Source organism: Cottoperca gobio, chromosome 11, assembly GCF_900634415.1.
Source record: "Cottoperca gobio chromosome 11, fCotGob3.1, whole genome shotgun sequence".
In the NCBI taxonomy this organism is placed as follows: domain Eukaryota; kingdom Metazoa; phylum Chordata; class Actinopteri; order Perciformes; family Bovichtidae; genus Cottoperca; species Cottoperca gobio.
In genome coordinates, this window is record NC_041365.1 from 16,457,449 (window position 1) to 16,480,946 (window position 23,498).

A 23,498-nucleotide genomic window follows, 5' to 3' on the forward strand; every position below is an offset into this window, starting at 1 on the left:
CGATCCTCGCTAAAATCCCATCATAATCATTTTAATATGTTTTCCATGAAAATGAGAATAATGATACAACAATCATCATTCCCTCTAATATCACGAATCATATCGCATTTGCAATATCAGCCAACATAATTGATATTGATAGGTAAGATATTATCGTTCAGCCCTGCTGGTCACTGAGTCAATGTTTCTGTGCTGTTCTTCGTGCCATTTTCTGTACAGAAATAAGGAATATGAGCCACGCTGCACAATTATACCACACTCCCCTGCATTAAGTGCGACCTGTGATTCTTCTCAGTCTGCTTTGTTTTATCTACGTCGCAAATATTTCTAAATGCTTCCTGTGAGATGCTTAGGGGCAAGTAAAACAGAAAGCTGTGACTTAGTTAAAGTTGATTTCTGAGGCCCTGTGCTGATACATGCTTACAGACTACAGACATAGGCAGTCACAGTATTTATTTATAGTCTATACTGACAAATGAAACAAACACATATACATACATACATACAGTTAGTTCAAGGAAATTGGGTCCTACTAGAGCAACTTAAATAACACTATTTAGTTATTATTACATGTTGTAGGTATTTTTGTAGATATTAGGTAATTGTATTCAAGCAGAATTTAATCCATTAACAAATGTGCAGATATGTTTAACCTAATTAAATGTCCCTTTCCATATAGTACTGTACATGTTTGCGCACGGATGACGGCTGGTGTTCATTCTGCCACCTGCTGGGGAAAGAGTGATCTGCTTTGACTACTGTCCTTGCTACTGTGTCGCACATGATTTCACTTCCAGTCATTTTCTCTTCATGTTACAGAACATGCAGCATCTCTAAAGAGTTATCATACACATATGTATGAAGACTGGCACAGCTTGATGATGATCAGTGCTTCTGCATAAGCCAGATATTATATAGATACGTTCCAAGCTTTACCTTAATATGCAGCCTGCTCTGAATTTTCCATTGTCAGGGCTCAAATATGACTAAGCAGTGAGACAGGGAAATGTGAGTCCTATTAAGCCACACTCAGCTTTTCCTGCCTGTGCCTCCGCAAGAAGGGCGAAGCAGTCCAGATGAGAACATGTGGCAGTTGCCACCTTTCATCTGCCCTTCAGTGTTTTAGCCCAGCCTGCAAAGCACGTATACTCCAACATTTAAAGAGACCATACTGTACTTGTATGGACTAGCCACAGCAGCACACAGAGTTACTAAACTGCTGTGTCATAGTACTATGTGTTCATTTATTATATGATATAGAAAATTAAGAAGAAACCATTTGAGCTGCGTTGGAGTACTAGAAACTTCATGGAGGCTTTGATTCAACACGGCCAAGGTAGGAAGTCTTCGTTGTTGGAACAGTTCTGTCTTCTTACCAAAAGGTGTCAGCACAGAAATACTTCATGTTGAGTCTCAGCTTGTGTGGAGGACCAAAGAGGATGAAGCAGGTTTGGGTGTGTCTCTCACTGCCTGCGTATCAGATAACAGTCCAGGACAGCGCTTTGTGTTTGTGATTAACTGAGAACACATTGTTTGAAGTGTTCCTAAGAATGCTTCTATTTATTTATTTTTTAACCAGAATTGCACATTCTGTCCGATGTACAGCAAGTGTTTATTTAGAGAATAAAAATGAAGTGGATTATAGTTCCTAACTTTACACTGGAGACCTTGAGTTCCACACCGCCCACGCTGCCTGGCAGTGTCTGGGCTCATGTTCCCTGGTGTTAAGTCCAGGGGGTGTGGGCAGCAGCAGGGGCCCCTGACTGGCTGCTCCACGTCTCTCCCCTGCATAAGATTGTTCTGGAATACAAGGCGTCGCAGTGAAGCACCAGGCCTGGCTGGGCTCAGAAATAATGCACAGCTGCATAGATAACATGCCTTTAAGATACACAGGTTGCCTTGAATAGAATAGATTATAGATTATTGTCATTTATCTGTAAGGCTGCAACTAAAAGGTTTTATTTCTTCATGGATTTCTTTTGGAGTTAAATCATTAGATTAATAAAATGTAAACAATTTAATTAAATCTGATTACTGATGCCCGGAGATGAGAGCCTTAGGTTACATATTTAGTTTGTCCCACTAACAGTCCAAAAAGAAAAAAAATTGATATTTTATCTGCAATAATATAAATCTATTTTTTCATATTTGGGGAAATACATTTGGTTTTTTATTTTTGCTGAATGACTTAAAAAATGAATCCAATTGTTTGAATCAAATAGGGGCGTTTTCACCATCGTTTATCTTTAGTGTAAGTGTCTTAAATCACAAATTATGGCCAAAATGAAGCAATACATTAAAGCAAAGATACTACTGAATAGATATGTGCTAATTTAACCAATATGATAGATACAAATAACTTCTACTATTACTATTTTCTGACATGAGTAAGATGTTCCAGCTCCCACTGTTTATAGCTTTAAATCCATTGCTGTAGTAGTCATACAGTATGATCCTTATCCTGTGGATGTGGGGGCACATTTTAACTGTCTCAAAGGTTTTTTATAACTTTCACAGAGAAGCCTTTGTTATGGTAGCTTACTGGCAAAAAATCATGTTTTCCGCTCTTTGTCTAAATCCTGTTAGAAGATGTGAATGTGTCCCAGGGAGTTTCTACAGTCCTGCACATGGATTCAATTCAGTGGCGCTCGTCAGAAACCACCACGCATGAGATGCAGTTTCCACTGAGGAAGCCTCACAAATTAAGCCAAACGCTGTCTAGTTTTCACTTCCCAGCCGTGCCTCCGGTTCTCTCTCTTTTTTTTGTCTTGCTTGCTTTTTTAGCACGCCCCCCTGGTTTTCATCAGAACACAATGTCGGGAGGTCAGATTTGACTCCCTGGCAGTTCTGTTTTTTCTCTAAAAGTTGCGAAGACGCTGAGCAAAGATGGACTTATGCTGCTGTCTTTGTCAAGGACCACCACACGGTAGGTTTGCCTTTTACAGCAACTTTTCATTTAAAACTCTGTATCAGTGCATTTGGGGAAGCTACATCAGAAATAGACTAAGTAGAGATGAATTTCTTCTATTATGCGTGTCATCTGAGGACAGTGCTGCTCCGGCCATCAGTATATTCTTTAGAAGACTGCATACTATAAAAACATCTCTGACATTCCTCTCATTGCTCACCTTCCTGTGGCTTTCGCTAAATCTTTGTCGTTAGTGTATCGAGGCATTTTAACTGAAATCAACTTTTTACCTAACAGACTGTATGTTGCTGTGAAGTTCATCTTTATTGCCTTCATGTGGGTATGCAGAGTATGCATCACAATATGGGAATCATGGAGCAAACACATACCATGTGAAGAGAGTGGGAGGGGGCTGACTCCTCCCATGCAGGAGAGGTGGAATGAATCTATTCCAGACATCTGTACTGCTCAATGGGTTTTTGTTCCCTTTGCTCAGTCTTCACTGTGACTAATTGCCAATTTAAGATGCCAGTTTCAAAGGCTTTGAGGATTGGGTTGACATTTTTAAACTGGGATCATATAAGGTCTAACCCAGAATGATCTGCCAGCACTTAAGTTGAAAAGCACTCTGCTAGAATCTCATTTGTTGCGAGTGTACTGAGTGACACATTTAAATGTATTCACTCCACTCTGTCTTAATGTATCCTAGTTGTTTTCAGTCTGTCAATATCCATCCCTGATGAAGGCCAAAAGCCGAAACACGTTGGTCTTGCAATAACGTTCTCAATACTACAAGTGTTGCTGGAGTTTTGACATCTTTAGACGTGCTTTCTTCTCCACGCACCTTGGAAGTAGGTGAAGTTCATATAACCCCCGCTCTGCTTCTAAAGCCTTGTACATCAGAAGACTGCTTTGAATTCTCCTCTGTGTATTATTTGACCCTGTGCTCATGCCAATGGCATGCTTGAGGTCAAAGTTCTAACATCTATTTCTGTTTTATGGAGCACGGTTTGCGTTACATTGCAGTCAAAGTGTGACCATGACACCGGTCTGGGTGTTGGGTTTCGACATGACACTGTTCCTACAGTGCACGCCAACTTATGTCCCGACAACAGACACTCTGGCAGAGAAGCCGTTTTGCCCGGAGCAAGATGGTTTTGATGTGTCAACAGTGATGCAAGCAGGTGTTGTGTGTGTTAATTTCTGCCGTTACAGTAAGTGTTAAATACAATAGTCGTTGCATAGCTCTGTGTGAGATAACACTGAATACAAAAGCTGATGCTGAGAGAACCAGGTGAAATGCTCAGCGAGGAATGATTTAAAGCTTGTAATTATAGCTGATTGACAGGTTTACAAACGGACTTTAAAGTGACAAGTAGACATTTCCCCCTCAAGGCTTTTCAAGGTTTTCATAACCATTTCAGAGGAAAAAATGAAAAGCATTGTCTGATTTAAGGGTTAAATGTAAGGGTGATTTTGAAACAGTTGGTGGTAAAACAGTATGCAGTTAAATAGGTTTCTGGGAAACTTATAGGCACTGGCTGTGCTGTCCAAACATAGGGAAGCAATTATCATCTCAAGGGAAACAGAGAAGTTGCATAATTAGAATGAATTGATAGCGATTGGGTTATTCTGTGCAGCGGAAAAATAAACTGGGGAGGTATGGCTTCAGTACAAACATTTGGAAAAGGAGTAAGGGGTTGGCCTTGGATGATCTGTGACTCATAAACCATGATGGAAAATAACAGAAGGCGCTTCTGTGGGTAAAAGAAAATCATATAGAGTGAATGAGTTGGAAACTTTGATACTAAGCGCAAGGTTGATCTCGCTCGCTCTAAGTTTTGCTTCTTATCAAGGCTGACTGGAGTGAGTGGGTAGTGTGTGTGTGTGTGTGTGTGTGGTACACAAAACAGCCTCATATATTATTAACTCCTGCCGGCAGGCTGCAGCGAGCGAGGAAAGCAGCAAGCCAGTTCCTGTAGGGCAAAACCAGCAGAGTCACTTCACGCATGGAGGAGGACACAACTTCTTTTGAACTACTTGAAAGGCTACAGAGTTGCTTGTGCTGGGAGAATATGAGCTACTTTTGAAATAAGTACAACTGAAAATAACAAAGAAGAGTCTATGGAATTGTTAGAGTAAAGTATAGGGGAAAGGGGGGGGGGAGGGAGGAAGATCAGCCACTTCTGCCAGAGGACTGAGTCACAGGGAAGAGAGGAGAGGGAGGGGTGCTCTGTCGTTATTCTCTCTCGTAAAAGTCACGGACAACTTGGCTGCGACGCGTGTTTTAAAGTCCGGGATGGCACCACACCCCTAGGCGCACACCCCCCTCCACTCCCCCTCACCTTTCAACCCCCCCCCTCCCCTCTTCAGCCCTCCTGTCTGACTTCAGAGCCTGGAACTCTCCACTTTATACCAGGCCCGATGCCGGCAAGCCCCCCTGGAATGGTGTTCCCAGCCCTGGTGGTTGTGGGCCACGTTGTCACCTTAATCTTTGCCTGGCAGTGGCGAGTACGGAAGAAGCAAGGTAAGCAAAGCTGGAAATCTCATTGCTCCAAGGCTGACTTCAGGAGAGGCGACGGAGCCTTCAGAGGGTAGATTAAAGCTTTTTCTGAGCAAATACTTTCTTTGCCGGCTGTTCTCGTCCGTCGTCCCCGCTCTCTCCTGTCCTGTGTGTTTTTGTGGCGCACACTTCTTCTCTCTCTTCCTCACGCCCCCCCTCTTTCTGGGTCTGGATTTCCTGTGGAATGGATATGTTGCAGTTAACCCTTTAAATGCCGGTTGTAATGTGATGACGTCAGAGCTGAAGCGTTCTGTTAGTGTTGGCTTCGTCAGAGCTCTGATGTGCACAGCTCAGCAGCAGCTTTGCTCCACTGCTGGCTTTTTTCTTTAATAATGTATTTTTTAATTGGCTTGAGTTGCGCGGCTCCTTTAAGGTGACTTGATCTGATCTTAAGCTCTTGTCTAGTCAGAGTCTCTTACTTGTTTGTGGTTACTCGTGTATTGTTAATAGACTTGTTCAGCCGGTTTCTTCTTGGAATGGTTTCAGTGTTAAAAGTTTCGCATATCTTCTTCACATACCTAAGATCCCATGGGGAAAACAATTACTCTCTTGTTAACCCACTGAATAACTTGAAGGTTACCCGTGGTCATCTGTGGCACCAGACACACCTAATGCAGGCCTTTTTTCTACTCTTGACACAGCTTGGCACAATGGTGGCTGTCAAACACACCTGCAGGCGACACACCCAGAGGTAAACTAAAGGGTGTCTGACTGACAGTCTGCAGGTGTAGATAAAGGGCAATTGTTTTGTTTTTTCCCTACTTTGAAGGTATTGTGAGAAACCAGTTTGGCTAACACACACAATTCAGCAAATTCACTTTGGACAAACGGAGCAGCATCACACATTAAAGTAGCCCCAGGTCCTGTAATAACTCCTCTACCTGCATGCAGCCTGCACACCAGCCTGAACTGGTATGGGTTGTTTTGCTAAACTGAAGCCAGGCACTGTACTTTTCCTAATCGCTCCCAGTGGTCGAGGTCGGGTAATAAACGGCACAATCCTTCTCAAAGGAAGTGGAGGAGGACACACCTCGAGTAGATAAGAGAAGTTTTCACAACAGTGGCCGGAGTTTGTTATGAAAGAAAAACGTTTTTATAGCAGTGACTAGTCATCAGAAAAAGAAGCTGAACCAAAAACTCTCCTGAAATGAGAATACCCATGAAAAGGCTTCATATGCAAATCATAAAACAAAAGTATAAAAGCATATGTATCCACCTCTCCGCTCCTCCTCTTTGCAGCGGTGTGTTCTGTAACCTGCACACAGCTCAAGAACTGATCAAATAAAGGTTGCCTGGACGAGTGGTAGGGAAAACCTTGCATTGCAAAACTAGGCTGCGTGCTCTCTCTACCTTCTGTCAATATGCAGCCTATTTGCATTTGAAAGATTTGCTTTCATCTGTGTCTTTGCCGCAGTGCAGACAATCAGTCCACACCGGTCATGTTCCCTCTTCCCAGCGCTTGTCTGTACTTCAATGATGTATTTTCAACAGAGGAGGGATCGATTTCAGGACGTCTGACTCGTGCTGAATGTAAACAATGACCACACTTCCAAACATCTGCAGTGTCACATGCTGCACGTAAGGACAAAGTCACAACTATAGTTGGCAGGAGCATCAAGGTGCCTTTGACACGGTGAAAGTAGGTAAAAGGGACTTCACCCAGAGCCAGGTTTAAAAAAAGATCACAGTGCCCCACATGGCGGCCGGCTAATGGTGGTAAACCCGACACTGGTGGACTGTGTATCCTGGATACAGTCATAACAAACTGGAGGAGGTCTTTGCTTTTCCTTCACGAGGCCTCACGCTGATCCTCAGACCTTTAAAACAACACGAGTTCTCTGTCGCTTATTTGATAGTTAGAGTACTCGGTACACTGAGCGATTATTTATAAATCATAAACCGTTATGAGTTCTGCCTGAGGCTTCTGGTGATTTTCTCCTTGTTCTTTACACTTGGGATTTCCGTTAATGGTTTTTGCACAAGGCTTCTCTGAGGATACAAAAGATTAGAAAGCTCACTTCACTTCACAACACTGAATATGTCTAATCCGTTAAGGAAAGCCACACCCAAATCTGCACCACTGTTCATGGAGGACCCACGACACTGGCGGCTGTTTCTGCTAAACCACATGCCACATACATACAGTCTAGATGTCGGCTGGCGGACTGCAGCTGTGACTCACTTCCCCGTCTCCTTTCACTGTGGCATTAATGACAGTCTTTAGGGAGGGGGGACGGCCCGCTGTACTTCCATTGAAAATTGAAAAAAACGCTTTTTTGAAAGACGCCAAAGTGTTGAAAACGGGGAATGCCCACTGTGTCCCTACATGCCCTTCACAATAGCCAGCGTAACATAAAACACATTGTGCTAAACCCTGCCAGTAGTCAGGCTTGTCACTCTGTCACTCTGTGCCCATGTTGAGGCAGGAGCTCGGCTCTCATCTGTGTTTGTGTTTGAGAGGAGAAGTAGCCATGTCTTTGGGATAAAGTCTGAATCAATCCTTTTTAGGAGAACTTGGCACCAACTCCTGCAAACATCTAAACACATGCAACCGCCATCAATCCAAGTTTGAATTATTTCAAGATTAAAGACACAAATGTGGTCAAATGTTTGTGTCTTTAATAGATAGATTTAATTATTTCAAGAATGTATTTATTGGTGTTTAATGATGTTTTCAAATGTCAGTTCTGTTACTCATCCTACCTCAATGCTGTTTAATAGCACTGTTGGGATCCAGAGAATTAAGCACACGGATGTATTAGTTATCATTCTTACTTTGAATATCACTCAGAGACAAACCTGTTTGGTAAAACCGACATCATCCACAACAGAATTTATAGCGATAGCTAATTAAATGTAATGAATTTTAGTTGATTCCCTTTTACCAAACTTTTTAACATTTTGTGCCAAATAGTAAAAGGCTGAAAAAGAAAAACATGCGTTCATATTGTATGTGTGCAACAGAGATCTTTACACCTGCTAAATTATTCTTAAAATAAAAAGCTACATATCTGTACTTTTGTAACCAAACAGCTGAGAAAAATGACTATTTTATATACTTTTCATGTTCTGACTCAAAATACGACAACAGACGACTGCTCCTTTAAGTTGAGTGAAGCTCTACCGTTGTTATTGTATTGCCTGAATCACATTCCTCTCAACACATTGCTCTTATGTGACATATTTACTGTCACAGTGGTTTCCCTCTTTAAAATGAAAATAAGCAAACACAAGCTTGTGAATGTAAAGTATTTCTTAATGTCAAGCAAAGACAGAGAAAAACAAGACTCCTACAATATGTTGAGTTATTTATGACCCCCATCTGTTGTACATGCTGGGAAAGTGATCGTTTATTACCCGCGCTGTTAAAGCTGCACTCTGCCCCCTGTAAACTGTCACAGAGGGACAATAGAAAGTATCGTCTCTCGCTGGTTGTAGTAATTATATCAAATGTGACTTCCCGAAAGTGATTCTCGATTCTGCTTCGCATTTAGGGGGTTGTGTAATGTGGGGAGAGGCAGAGCAGAGCTAAAATAGGGATAGCGTGTAGTCCTCAGGACTCGGCTACATACTACCCTCCGGTCTGTTTATTTCGGGGATGTCCCTCCCAGGCGCGCTTCAATGGCACATATCGTTATAACGCGCTTCACGCACGTCAGCGACAACAGAGTAGGATGGAGCAGCAGAGAGCTCCTCACTAAACAGAACAAAAGTGGGCCGGGCTTGTGACAAAATGTCTGCAATCTGACACGACCCTTGTGTTTTTTCCCCCTCTGCCATGTGGCTCACATAGAGGAGAAGGAAACGTTTTGAGGGCTGTTCCAGCTCAAGAGAAAATCGCGAGTGAGGGGGCGTTTTCAGGAGAGTCCGGCGCGCTGTAGCTTTACGCGCGGCACAAACACACCCCAGGATGGCCGGAGTGGAGGATACGATGTGCGCTGATGTGCCGTCCTGGTGCGGCGGACTGGAGCTGGAAATGATATATCGACGAACTAATTACATCCATGAGATGAGCTGCGGAGAAGTGGGGCCTCATCTGTACAGCAGAATGTGCTGCGCAGGTAGGTCCGAGCGCCGTCCCATCTCTCAGCGCGTGTAATGGGAGGAGGTTGTGATTGGGAGGGGCTGCTGCTGCTGATGTTAACCTTTTCTATGCCTCCACCCACAGTACAACAAGCTCTGAGGGTCAACAGAGCCAGGAGCTTTGTTTTTTTGAAAGTATATATATATATATATATATATATATATATATATATATATATATATATATATATATATATATATATATATATATATATATATATATATCTTTTTATAATTTTAATATTATTAACTTTTATTGCAGTTTTACCGAAGTTGACCCAAAGATAACATGTCTATGAGCATTATTAGTGATCCTGATTATACCTTCCCTCCCACAAAGCAGATTGGACTATAATGTAGCCCTAAAACAATCACTATCAATTAGTGATACAGAAAATTAAGCTGCAGCAATTTTCTTAATCAATAAATAGTTTAATTAAAAATAATTTGGACTCTGGACTGTTAGTTAAACAACACAACTCATTTAAATATGTCAACCTTGACTCTAGGAACGTTTTTCACTGTTTTCTGATATTTTATAAACCATTTTATGGATTTAACAAGAAAATAACCACCAGATCAATCAATAATGAAAAAAAGAATTGTTAGTTGCAGCTCTTGGGTAATGTAAACAGTCAAACAGGGGCCTGTAGTCTAAAGAGCTGATGAGCTCTGATTAAAAAGAATAATGTGTCACTGTTGACATGTGAATACACTAACCGTTCATGACTGCATAACATGCAGTTGTGTGCTAAAGGCTTAAGCTGATGGAAATGTTGACTAAATGTTTGTTTAGCTCCTGATCAAACCCTCTGAACGTGTGACAAAGATCATCTGTAGTTTATCAGATCTTCTAAATGTCTGTATTTCCATGGACTTTGACGTATAACTGCTTTCTTTCCCTCCTAAACTAAGAGTTCTCCAGAGGTTTGTGGGCCAGGCCCGCTCCTCTGTAAACAGCACGCTGACGGACTCACAGCTTCTGTGTGTTTTTGCTGTGTTGTCACGGCAACCACTCACTCACAAATCACTCTTCCCACATTTAAAAGGGACAGTCCGCGAGCGTGAGTCAACACTGTAGGGCCCCACGTGACCTTGGACCTCAGTCTGAACTCTGATTAAGGATTCAGAGCAAAGCAGGTTGTCGGCTACTAGTTAGACATTAAATTATTATCATGAAGTACATATTCAGACTTTTCTTATGTTTTGTAGTGCAGCTTTTCCAACAGAAGAGGGAGACAAACCGTGTTAAGCAAGAGCTTCATCTTCTCTTTAATTGTCACGTCTCAAGATCATAAATCCAGCAATTATCTATTTTTAACCGCAAGATTGTAAACACCCCGTGTGGCTAATTACATGTGTTTCTGAATGCATACTCCCGAAAAATGATACTCCTATTGCTAAAGTGAGTTTGAGTCAGCAGCCCTCTGTAATTATAGAGAGAAAACACAATGTGGGCAACTTTGAGGACACTTAGTGTCATTGCTTTTTGGGTTCATTGAGTTTATTGTCCGTCTGCATCACAAAGCTTTTCTCCCCTCCACCAATCAGCACCTGAGTTTGTTTTAAAAGGGAATGAATTCCTCACGGTTCTAACAACAGACAGAGCTCTGTCTTATTCTGTGGTACTGCATGCTTTCAAGCCCTCTTCATTGCCAGCTCCAGGTTGGATCTGTCCCATAATGCCCCGGGGCTTTCACTCCTCACCTTGGCAAAGTTCCTCCCTGAACTGTCCAACGTTCATACCATCATCCCTCCATCCTTCACTCCATCAGGACGTGCTAGCCAGATGATACATGGAGTTAGTTAACATTCCTGTCCTCAGTGGGACTGACATTGCATGCTGTCACTTGCACAGATGAACAGACAGACGGGTCGGGTGGTGTTATCGCAGAGAGGCGGCTCCCCCTGCCTGTGAGGAGGGTGGGCGCGCCCTCAGGAATGCATAGACTTGCTCCTCACGCCAGAACTGTCATCATAAAACTGCGATCAGCTCTCACTGCTCCAGTTTATCTCCACATGTTATCAGTAGCAGAGAAAAGACAAATGTGTGCACTGACCTGCATGTTGTTGAGAGTGGTTGACTTTTAAAAAAAAAATAAAGTCACATAATAGTGTGAATGAGATCAGCACACATTTAGGATTTTGCCTCCAATGCTGCACAACAATACAGCAAAAGTTCAAATGCAGTTACAGTAGCCAAGGAAAACCAATCGTAGGTGAATATTTGAAATTGCCGTTAATTTGCTTTTGGCTAAACACTCTTTTATACACCTTCTTAGAACGACACTTTCAGCACATACACTATATACCTATAGTGTCAATTTCAGGTCTGCAGCTTTCACCTCTCAAGTCCCGACAAGCCAGCTCCCTGTGCAGGCATCCGAAACATCTCTCTGTACAGTTTTATGTCAGTATCTGCACGCAAATTATTGCTCCCATGGGTGAAAGGTGTTCCAGGTATCTCGGTGCTATGGGACATGTATGTGCTAAGGTGGGGGTGTGAGTTTACAGCACCTGAATGCCTACCAAACACAATAACCGATAATTACTTGCTCCTCATGGTCCATACCCGATAATTTCACATTTTTGTATTTTGAAAAATAGTTCATAACCTGTAGTTTCTGCACACCTGAGGGTAAGAAAGTGTAGTAGACAAAGATGAATAAATATTCCATAACTCTTACCGAACCAAACCTAAGTGACATCAGCACTGTTAACACAACAAAAACAATCTTAGAAAGTTCATAAAACTTTGGTTGTCTTCTTCTGAAACTGTGAAAATCATCCACGGCCTGCTGCGTTTCTTCTTCTCTTCTATGCTTATTGGCGGATCGCAAACCAATAACACATCAGAATAATACATATTAATCGATATATATGGTACATCAGAGTGTTTATCAGACATTGTTTGAGCAGCTGAACAGATGAGCTGAAGTCTTAAATACATGAAAAAGATCATTTTTACGCCTCATGCACATTGACTCACACTATCCGGTCAACACACACAGAGCCACAATAGCTGCTTTGTGCACAGTGTGGTTACTCTGAGCGATTTGAAGCTCTTATTCAATATATTGAGATATTTAAATGCTTCTTTTCTTCCTGCTCCCTCCTGCAGACACCTCCCCCCCTTCCAAAACAAACTCCTCGGTGCCAGTTTCCCCGTAATCGTGTCGTGATGTAGACGGAGCGCTCATGCTCGAGGTTTTCATGTGATTGTATCATGTCGAGAAATGTATGAGGACGCTGCTCTCCTCTGTGTTCAGGAACAGGCTTTTTTAGTTGAGGCTCTGTGGTGTTTGTGTGGCATGTGCAGCCTTCCCGCCTCCGCCCACACGCTGCTGCCCACCTGGAGTTCAGTTGGGGTTAACAAGCTCCAGTGGACCGTTTCTGTACAGCTTGGTATATGTGAGGGAATGCAACCTTTTCTTGATTAGCGATGTGTAAAGTCCATGCCATAGTTAGTTTAGACACACTGATGGTTTTTGTACCCAAGTTTGAGCTCTGATTTTGACCTCTGACCTTTCTCTGGAGATACTCTCTCATAATTCTTGGCATCATCATTGTTAGTGCTATTTTTAAAGTTAGTCTTACATTTCAAGGACATTAAAAAGTTCTTAAAAAATCTTAAATAATTTGCTTTATCTGTAGGAACCCCGGTTAAAAACGTTGTTGTTTGACATTTGTGATTTCAGCGACAGCTTGCAAGGAAATGCATCTAAAATGATTGCTTTGGAAAATGTTTGTCAGTAATGTCAGATATATGCAACATGCAAAAACAGAAGTGCAACTATAAAATAAACATAGAGATATGCAGACTTGAGGTCTCCATATCTATGCAGAGGGCTGGTTTGGTTAGCTGCTGAGTGAGGGTCTTTGATGAGGTGTGGTTTGGTGGGTGGGGTCGGGGTGTACATAACAGGGCTGGGCCAGGGGGAGAATCTTCCCTCTCTTTCCACAGATCATTGTAAATGACAGCTTCTGACATTGTAGCCCGCAGGCAGGCATTTTGCAAGACCTGGTGAAAAAAAAAAAATAGGAGCATAGAATGTCAGAGGAAAAAAGGGAGTAAGAGTTGTGTTCAGGAACTGAATCAGTGTCCTGAACACTCCCTCTTCACAACAGGATCCCACAGTGTAAAGCAGTGTTGCAGGCACTAAGAAGAAGTGGAAGTCTCGTAAAGTAGACAACAGAGGCTTCTGGTTTGTTTTGGATCACTGAGATAAGGCCGGCACGGAGATGGAGCGCAAATTCAGAAACTACTCTTCTGACAGTGTGGGTAGTGACGGGGTCTTTATAGAGGAATCCTACTATCAGGGGATGCTGAGGGCCACGGATCACAGGAAAGGTAGAGTTTGTCATCTTTACATTGTTTCAGTTGTGCTGGCGTAAAGCGCTTTTGTGTTTCCCCTGCAATCGAATTCTTTGACTTAGAAATAGACCAATTCAAAGTTATTAGATGTTATGGAGAAATGATAGAGTTTAATGTCTAAAAGAGTCGACTTGTGTCTGCGGTGGTCTTCTGCCTCTCTTTTATCAAACGGGCCACGCCCCTTTTATGTGTCCCTGCTTTCCTCCTTTTATTGGTTAGATGTGCTGACACCCATTTTGAGACGAAAGATCGTCTAAGCGGTAAAGATATCTGGCAGCACTCGCTTTCATATGACTTCTGTCTGGATCTGCATCTTTGCAGCTCAGAAGAAAATGCGTTAACGCTTTTTATTTTGTCGTCGAATAACGTTTAAAACACCCTACCAAACAATGCAGTTATCAGATGCATCAACCAGACATGTTTTCTTCTGCTTAAAAGCTAAACTATAAAAGATAAACATCCTGCCTCCTGTGCCTCCACAGTTCAGAAACACAGTGTCAGGATGATGTGCAGATATCTCACCGCCGTACCGCCATGAACAAACAATAATATTCTTTCAGGAGGATATCTCGCACCTCATCTTAAAGGTCTCTTTGGCTGAGCGCAGGGAAGGAAACATCCACAGCTCTGTCTGCCGCTCCAGGCTACACATGTCAGCCAAGCAAACACTTTGTTAGAAAAAGGGATCAGTAACGTTTGCTTTTCTCTTTCAGTTTATTCAAATGCTTTGACTTTGGGGACGTTCCCTGTCTGTCTGACTTTGTATTTATCTGTTGGAGTTAACATGCCAACACATTTATTTCTGCACTGTCACACATTCAGGACAAATGAAACGGTATCATTTCTCTGCCGGTTTATTTCACTTCTCTGTTTCAACTCCTCAACAGTCACAAGCGTGTTTGTGAGTCACGGGCGTAATGCCACCCTGACGCGGGCGTTGGCACCTCGGGGTTGTCGTCTCTTCCCTTTTCATCCTATCACTTCTTCTTCTGTTGTTGAGCTTTGATTTCAGCTCTTATCCAGAAGATGTAATCAAAGCTAGTCACTCTGTGCGACTGATAAGAGAATCAAAAACAATGGTTTCACTGTACTCCGTAAGTCACAATGCTAATCACTTCTGTTCAAAGACAGACTTGTTTTCGTACATCGTACCGGCCTCTGTGTGTGACAAGCACTCACCACTTTCTGAAGTGACATTGCAGAACGTGTCCACTACCTGCTGGTATGTGAGAGCCCTGTCTGTAAAGCTGCACCGGTCTCACAAGGTGAAACATGTTCCATGCAGAGGTGCTAATCACAGGGACGTCGGAGGTCATATACTTGTGTGTTAGTAGATAGTATAGTATATACACCTTTGTTTTTGTGTTGTTTTTTTCTTTTGATGTACTGATTGTAAAGCAGCATAAGAGGGGGTACAGTCACCCTCTGAGCCACCTGAAGCATCTTCTGCAGCCACTGTGGGCGACACATGTTCAATGTTCTGCTTCTGGCTTTGGGGAGCACAAATGTTTGTCTGAAACAACTGGGGGAACTTTTCCCTGAAGAGTCTGATCACATGTGACACTTAGCTGTGGTCGTGGATGTACAAATGATGTTTACTGCCAACCATCTTCTAAAGCAGCGGTTGCTCATGGGTCAAGTCCCCGCTTGAGTAAATCTTAGAGGTTGCTTTTGTTTATTTTAGTTTATTTTTGTAATGATTTTGCTCCAATTGTTGCTTCATTCGACTGCCTCAGGCCTCTAGAAACCATTAAAGTAAAATAATCTGAGCAGTAAAAGTTACCCTTTGGCTAACTGGTCCCAACTAGTAGACATGTGTAACCCGTGACGATGGGAAACAAGCCGGCTTTGCTACGTTTGGAGAAGTCATAGACCAAAACGTTTGGGATTAATTGCTTAATTGATTAATTAAGTGAATTCTTCATGGCAGCCACTGATATCCATTCATTTCACTGTGTGAACAAAAATCCATTTTCAGAGACTTGTAACGTATTAGGAATAGGTCAACTTTCTCCGTGAGCATTTTAAGTTGTGTTATTGTTGCAGATGTTTCAATGTTGATGTCCAAACAGCAGCTTTTGCAACATTTCATTAAACTGAGCTTCTGTTTGGTGTCTTTCGCAGATGAACGGGACCGAGTTCAGAAAAAGACTTTCACAAAATGGGTCAACAAGCACCTGATGAAGGTAAACTCCCGCTTCAGAAACACTCACTAATGCAATACTTATATTTATACATGTGTCCATTACATTTGTTGTGAAATGATGTAGACTATGAAACTACAAATGTGCACTTCAGCCCACGTCAGCTTGGTAAACAGGACTCCAGTTGTCCTTAAATTACCCAAACTCTTTAAGTGAAATTCCAGCGGTTACTTTTTATATCCCATCTGGTTGCAATCGCTTTAATTACTATGCAACCTGAAAGCAACAACTAATCAACTGGAAACAGAACACCATGCAAAATCAAATTTGTGATTCCCTACACCTTTATTAAAACATCTGAAACTCTTTGGAAAAGGTGAAAAACATTATACAAATCGCTCCTCTGCACAGAAATAAATCCTCACATGCTATTTGTGTTAACGGTATGCGTGTGAGGGAGTGAGTCACGGACACCTGGCCTCGCTTTAGGAACGGCGGCGGCATGGTGGGCCGGGCTGGGTCAGGTTTCACATCTGGGCTCCAGACTGTCAGGGCGGCTCCTCAGGGCTCTGCAGGGGAACCGGAGGCTCCCGCTCTGAACTAGCACTAGTATAGGGGTTACATATGTGTGCAGCCATGATCCTGTAAGGCAATACTAGTACAGCATTCTGGCCCACGACCCTTAAAAAAAGGGAAGCACTTCCTAAGTGTAATATGCACATTCTTCACATACAAACAGCAAATCCTTAAACTTGAGACGCTGGAACAAAAGGATGTTTGGCTCAAAAGCTTCTTTGCTTGAAAACTAAATCTAATGAGTTGCTGATTAATAATCTGGCGATGGATTAATCTCCTAATCGTTGCAGTTCTAGTCTTGATTCAATATGTCCAGGAGGCAAAATGCAGAATCTTACTCTCATCTACGTCTCTATTTTTGGTGACCCTTCATATCTTTTGACACCCACAGGAGGAGTACTGTGTACTTTACACCACGCAGCAAATAGCTCATGTAGTGTTGTGTTATGTTACGACAACAAGACGTTTTGAATATAATAGGAATCTCAGGTTTCGTTAGTTAAATTATATATAATACAAACACCAAAATTGCATTTGTTTGTTTATTGTTACTAATCTTATTTCCAGGGAAATGTTAAGCTAAAGCTCGGCTGCACCTGAAGTGTTCCGGCTGTCTAACCGCTGCTCACCCGAAACGTTCAGGTTGATGAATCCCTGTTTTGTCGTGGTAACCGAAGTGAGTTAAACTGAGAGGAATGTCTGCTGTCCTCCATGTGAGTCCTGTGACACAGGCCTCTGCTCGAGACTGCTCCCAGGCTTTTGTCGTCGCCCGTTGTTTCTTTGTCTGGAAATCCCCTCAGATTTGGGTCCAAAGAGAGGTTGAGCGGGTCGGAGATCTGGCTGCCCTCGAGGCGCTTTGCGCTCGTGCTCACAACAGAGTCATGGGATTAAACTATGAGTGCCGGGAACGCTCCATTTTCATAGTGAGCTGTCTCACAAGTGCCATCTACTGTAGCGTACATCTCTCCAGATTACAGGAAACAAAAACCAGACGTTATTCTGTGTTTTATTTAAGTTTTATGAATCCCAGTACAATCCAGAGTAGAAACAGATACAGCAACACTGAACAACAATTGTAAATAGTTTTGGATCAATGACCAACTGTCTTTGTCTGTCAAATCAAACCAGCGTCTGTGTGTTTGTCTTTTGTTCTTCTTTCCCCTCACGAGTCCCTGCTGTTTTATATCTTCTCTCATCAAACTGTTTCTTCTTTCCATCCTTCACCCTGTCCCTCCCATCCTTTCCCATCAGCACTGGAAGGCCGAGGTAGGTGCTGTCAGTGAGCAGAGTGCTGAGTGGGCATACATTCATGTCTGCCTGCATGTCAGTGTTAACATGTTTACCCTCTCACTCCCACACGCAACCTGAGCTAACCTCGGAACCTTTCCCTCTCATTGTAACACCTGGAATCTTTACTTTAAAACTACTTTAAGAGTCTTTTCTGCAGTGCAACATGTCTTTACATGTTCTGTGTCTCAGTTTACAACAGTTAACAAAACAAAACAAATTACAGATGAAGTTTTTCTTTGCATTCTGGGTTTTATTCTTATGGTTCTCACATCCTTCCTTTTGGTTATGAAGTAATATCTTACTTATTAACTTTATTGCCGTGATCAGGGCAACATCAGCACATCCAAGAGGATGCTGGGAAATAAGCAATCACATGATCAGAGAGGTTCCAAACAAACCCCAGGATTGACTAAAGTTGTTTGGGAGAGAAAATGAAGCCGAACATTCAAATTATTAACCTGGAAAAAATGTTTTCTTAGCAGACAAATTTTATGGTTTAACTTTGAATGTTCAAACTAACAATAGACTGATTGTTTCCTATACAGTGATAGATTATAACTGACATGGTCTGTACTCACTTTTGTTTTCACCTCTAAGTTAAAGGGACCAAATCCAAAAATACACATTTCTTCTCTTACCTTGTAGAGATATTTATCCATCTAGATAGTTTTGTTAGAGCTTGTTGTTAGATGCAGAGTGTTGGAGATGTCTGTCTTCTCTCCAACATAATGGAACTAGATGCTCTCAGCTTGTGGTGCTCAAAGCAGCAAAGAAATCCATCAAAGTCTCTTTCCAGAAGATATGACCCGGTTACTCAAGATGATCCACAGACCTTGTTGTGAACAGTTTCATGTAGGAACTATTTTCTTTCTACCGAATTACAACCAATGCTAACCGTATCACCGTGCAGAAGGAAGCGCTTATCTACTCCTCGTCTGAGCTGTAACGTTAGCTAGCTAAGGTAAGCTGGCAGTATACAAGCACAAACCTCTCGTCCATGAGCGGAGGCACGCTTCCTTCTGGGCGGTGATACGGTTGGCCGGTGTAGTTCGGTTGATGTTGAGCTTTTCAAATGTCATGTTGCCGCCTTGAGCACCACAAGTTCCATTATATGTGAGAGAAGACCGACATCTCAACGGCTGATATCTCCAACACTCAGCAACTCACACAAAACTATCTAGATTGATAAATAGCACAACAGGTGAGGGGAACAATTTGAACAATTTTGAACTACTATCAACTTGGGGGAAAAACAACATAAAACTATTTTTTTCCCCAAATGTGGACCCAGTGCAGAAGCTAGACAGTTGTTGCGTGTTCTTGTTGTTCTTGTTGTTTTTTATGTTCTTGTTATTCTTTTTGTTGTTGGGTTGTCTTTCCCTTTTTAAGTTTTTAGTTTTTAGGTGACATTGTGGGATTCAGTGAAATGTGTCTGTGCCTAGTGTGAAATCCTCCTTCCTCCGCTGTTAGTGTACAGTCCCAGTGCTGTCTGTGTTATGCGTGTTCACCACTGATGCTGACACTATGGGAGACTGAATGTATGGATCAATGATGTTTCACTGAAACACTTAAAGATCTGTCTCCTCTCTTCTCTCCGCAGGCCCAGAGACACATCACTGATCTGTATGAGGACCTCAGAGATGGACACAACCTCATCTCCCTGCTGGAGGTGCTCTCTGGAGAGACACTGGTGAGCTTTGGTGACCTTTGACCTTCAGATATTAGGACATCTGCTTCTGCTGTAACCCCCTGTCCTGTCTGACTGTCCCTGCTCCCCTGTCCCACTGACCTATTTTGCTGTGTTTTATGTGTTCTACTGTCCAGTCCACTCGTAACATGAACTGCTCTAAATGTTTATCTGAGTCAAATATTACTCTTTCTTGTCTCCACTTCTGCATGTGTTGACTTTGATTCTTCCGAGGTTTTTGGACATTTCAGAACATGCTGAGGCTATGCGCACTCTTTTACTCGTCTGTTTTTTTGGGAACACACCTTCTGGTGATGTAGCCTTAAAACACTAATTACCATTCTTTGCTTCCATCTCGTAACCTTTCTGCACTGACTTGTTTAAACCCCTGGTTTTTCCTTTTATCTAACCCCTGCTGACCTTTGCCCTGACCTCTCCCCCTGTGCCTCTGCCTTCCTCTCTTGCAATGCTCTTGCTGTGGTAGCCGAGGGAACGCGACGTTGTGAGGAACGTGCGGTTGGTGAGTGGCGCCTGGACTGTGGGCGTCGGGCGTGGCATGTGTCACCACCCCAGGTGGCTGCTGGGTTGTGCATGATGACAGTCACACTCCTTGTATTGTCCCCTTTCCGTGTCAACATCGTCCTCTTCCATTTGATCAGTGAGCGAGTCGGGTCAGGCGTCATGTGAGGAGACAAGAAGTGCAGATGGAGCTTTTAGAGGAATCATTTCTACACTTAGTGTTTCATTTAAAGACATTTTAAGTGAAGTGAGTTTTCATATATAAAGTTTAGTCCTCACGTCTTTCAATTTAAAGTTCACATTTGTGTAAAGCGTCTCGTATAAATCTACTTAAAGGACCATACCGTTGGGGTTCGGCGATGTGTCAAACTCGTCATCGGCGGCCCAACAACCGCTAATTGCCTATATATTCCTGCAGGTGTGTGCCCCTCATCATTTGTCATGTACATTTCTGGCAAAAAAGGATCCTGAATCCAAAGCTTTCCATCAGTGGATTATGACTGAACGCACCAATAAGGAGATTTCTCGAACATATTAGTTCCTGTGTGCACCTGCATCACCAGGACAGGATGATGAAATGTTGATGTTCTGCGTTATGAAATATCTCAAGGACATTTCTTGTCTCCGCTAGTTAAATAACAAAATGAACTTAATTGAATAGACACAGATGGGTACATGGAAAGTATGAAATCAGTCTTTAGATATGTTCTGCTCTGAAAGTCTGCACATGTTGTAGTTAAAGGATCAAACCACCGGTATGGTCTATGGGGTTCCCTCACTGTATCTAAGGCCAAGGCTTCATCACTGCAAGCTGATATGTTGACTTATTCTGCAACAAAGCTTCTTACCGGCTAAAAGCTTGAAATGTGGAGCACCAATGCATGTCATGGCCATCACTCCTGGGGTAACGCTCTATCCTGTGTAGGTTTAGAAACTGTAGACGCTCATGGATTATGCTCGGGTGGACTGCCCTACAGTCAGAATGTAAGATGTACAAGTTGTGTCAGAAGGAAACGGTTGATTGTAGGTGTCAGAGAAAATGAGGATTGTGACTGATGATGTGTCATTCATATCATGCTCTCATCTGCAGACATCCTGGCTGGTTTGTTAATGCATTTCAGGGTCATTTAGGGTCAGATCTGTTCCGACCAAACGCTTCGATCACGATCACGCAGAATTTGAATCGCACTTCAAATTTGCTGTCTTTCAATTTTAAGTTAAGACCATGACTGTGTAATAGTTTTTCTACAGTAGAATAGATCTTTGTTTTAAGCACAAAAGGTGTCGCTGGACACCGAAACACCTGTTCCTCAGTCATGGGGCCTTGCTGTTTGTGGATCATCAATCCTCACGTGTTCCCTCCTCCTCATGTGTGGTGTCCTCTCGTCTCTTGCAGCCGCGGGAGAAAGGCCGGATGCGCTTCCACAAGCTGCAGAATGTACAGATCGCCCTGGACTTTCTCAAACACAGACAGGTCAGTGAAGAAGTACATTTTATTACATATTTATATCATTGAGTTCTTTACTTACAACCCTTCATAGTAAAACAAAACATAACCTTTAAGTGTTATTGGTATCAATGCACCTTTCAGGTCAAACTGGTCAACATCAGGAATGATGACATTGCAGATGGAAACCCCAAGCTGACCCTGGGGCTGATATGGACCATCATCCTTCACTTCCAGGTAAAGTATGACACTTTTAAGGACTCATTTTGCTATAAATTGCTGTAATGACGGCAGTGAAGTTAAGGAGATTTGAAAGAAATTATTCGACACAAGAACTCAGTAAGTGATTATTTAAATGGAATTCACTTGCTGACTGAGGCCTGTCGGGAACAGCTGACTCACTACATGTGGTGTTTATCTTTCAACTTCACTTTCATTACATTGCGATTAGTTTGCTTCCGCGGCACTGTCAGGAAAATCCGAGTGCCGTTCCCTCTTTGGGGTCCAGTCATCAGCCTCACTTTGTCCTGATGTTGACACAGCAGTTACAGTACAGTGGAGTGCAATCATTTCCAAATGGGCTTTATTGAACATTTGGCAGCACTTGGGCTCTCATATACAAGTACCACCGCTTCCCCTGTCCTTGATTGCACGAAGACTAAACACTGAAAAAAAGCTATTCATCCATTCTTAAAGACGGGTGATCAGTCAGTCAGTTTCAAAGACTTTTTGACTCTTTTCTGCGGTTCTGTTACTTGTTAAATCTAAATATAGCAGTTTCATTCAAAACGATCTCAAACAAAAACAGTATAAAATTGCGGATACCACCTACGGCAGCAAATGCAACATTGGAGGAAAGCATGGTCGATGGGCAGATGTGTTCCTGCTGGGGAAGAGGCGGGATTAGCAGATGGTTTTGGTAGATTTAGGGGGAAAACAGTGCATGGAGAATCTTTGATGCTATAATGGATATGATGGTTATGATGTGGATGTGGGATCCTTTTCCCCGTGTGACTCGGTGACTCCCATGAGAAAACTGGAAGGAGACGTGGGCGTGACGGCTAAAAAGAACTTCAGTGGAAACGAGAGAAATGATCTCCCACCATCTGTCCGGGTTATAAAAGTGAACTATTCCTTTATATCTAACTGAACATGAATCCTGTTCCCATGCAGATGCACTTAGTCATCAGGCAGCTATTATTTCTCCACAACAAACTCATAAACTCTTTGTTTTCACACACAATGGTGAGTTTCCTCTGCGCCCCCCAGGTGCAGGTTACACTTTACTGATACACAGGTGACCCGTATGAATAATGGGCCTGCTCCGGGAGTGAGAGGCAGTTGGGATTCTCTGGACTCTTTTAAAGAAAGAGGCTGCGAGGGCGGAGGTCCTGTTTCCATTCAGCTTGTGAGTCACGGCGTGCCCACGTCCACACTGCTGCACCAGGGTTTCCCTTCTGAAGGGAAAATAGCAGAAGGAAGAGATGCCTTCTTTTTTCCCTCCTCCACCCTTTCTTGCAAGAGCCTCTTAGTGAAATAGTTAGTTCTGCTGTGACTCATCCGCAGAACTAAAAGCACTGAAAATAGTATATTGTGGTAATAAATGCGCACTTGTTCCCGTTAGAGACTATGATATGTATCAGGACTGGAAGTGCAACCTGCACTTACTGCATAATGTGCAGCTCACTTACAATATACAGTATATCTCAAAAGTGAGTACACCCTTTAGATTTTTGCAAATATTCTGTTATATCCTTTCAGGGGATAACATTATCCTACTGAAACTTTGATATAACTTAAAGTAGTCAGTGTGCTGCTTGAATAACAGTATAGATTTATTGTCCTTTGAAAATTACTCAGTACACAGCTGTTAATGTCTAAACAGCTGGCAACAAAAGTGAGTACA

The 23,498-nt window shown here is 42.6% G+C and overlaps 1 protein-coding gene across 9 annotated transcripts in view; it reads left to right on the top strand.

The window, feature by feature from the left end:
- pleca (plectin a) overlaps nucleotides 1-23,498 on the top strand; it is a 94,575-nt gene that overhangs the window by 42,332 nt on the left and 28,745 nt on the right. For 3 of the 9 annotated variants that reach the window (XM_029442898.1, XM_029442903.1, XM_029442906.1), the window contains exons 2-5: nucleotides 16,054-16,115; nucleotides 19,540-19,629; nucleotides 21,542-21,619; nucleotides 21,737-21,829. In XM_029442898.1, the coding sequence (XP_029298758.1) occupies nucleotides 16,054-16,115; nucleotides 19,540-19,629; nucleotides 21,542-21,619; nucleotides 21,737-21,829 (323 nt within the window). Of the gene's footprint in view, nucleotides 1-5,337; nucleotides 5,436-9,282; nucleotides 9,533-16,053; nucleotides 16,116-17,900; nucleotides 17,916-19,539; nucleotides 19,630-21,541; nucleotides 21,620-21,736; nucleotides 21,830-23,498 lie in introns of those variants that run through there. The other 6 variants (XM_029442897.1, XM_029442901.1, XM_029442902.1 and 3 more) reach the window with 5 other exon arrangements.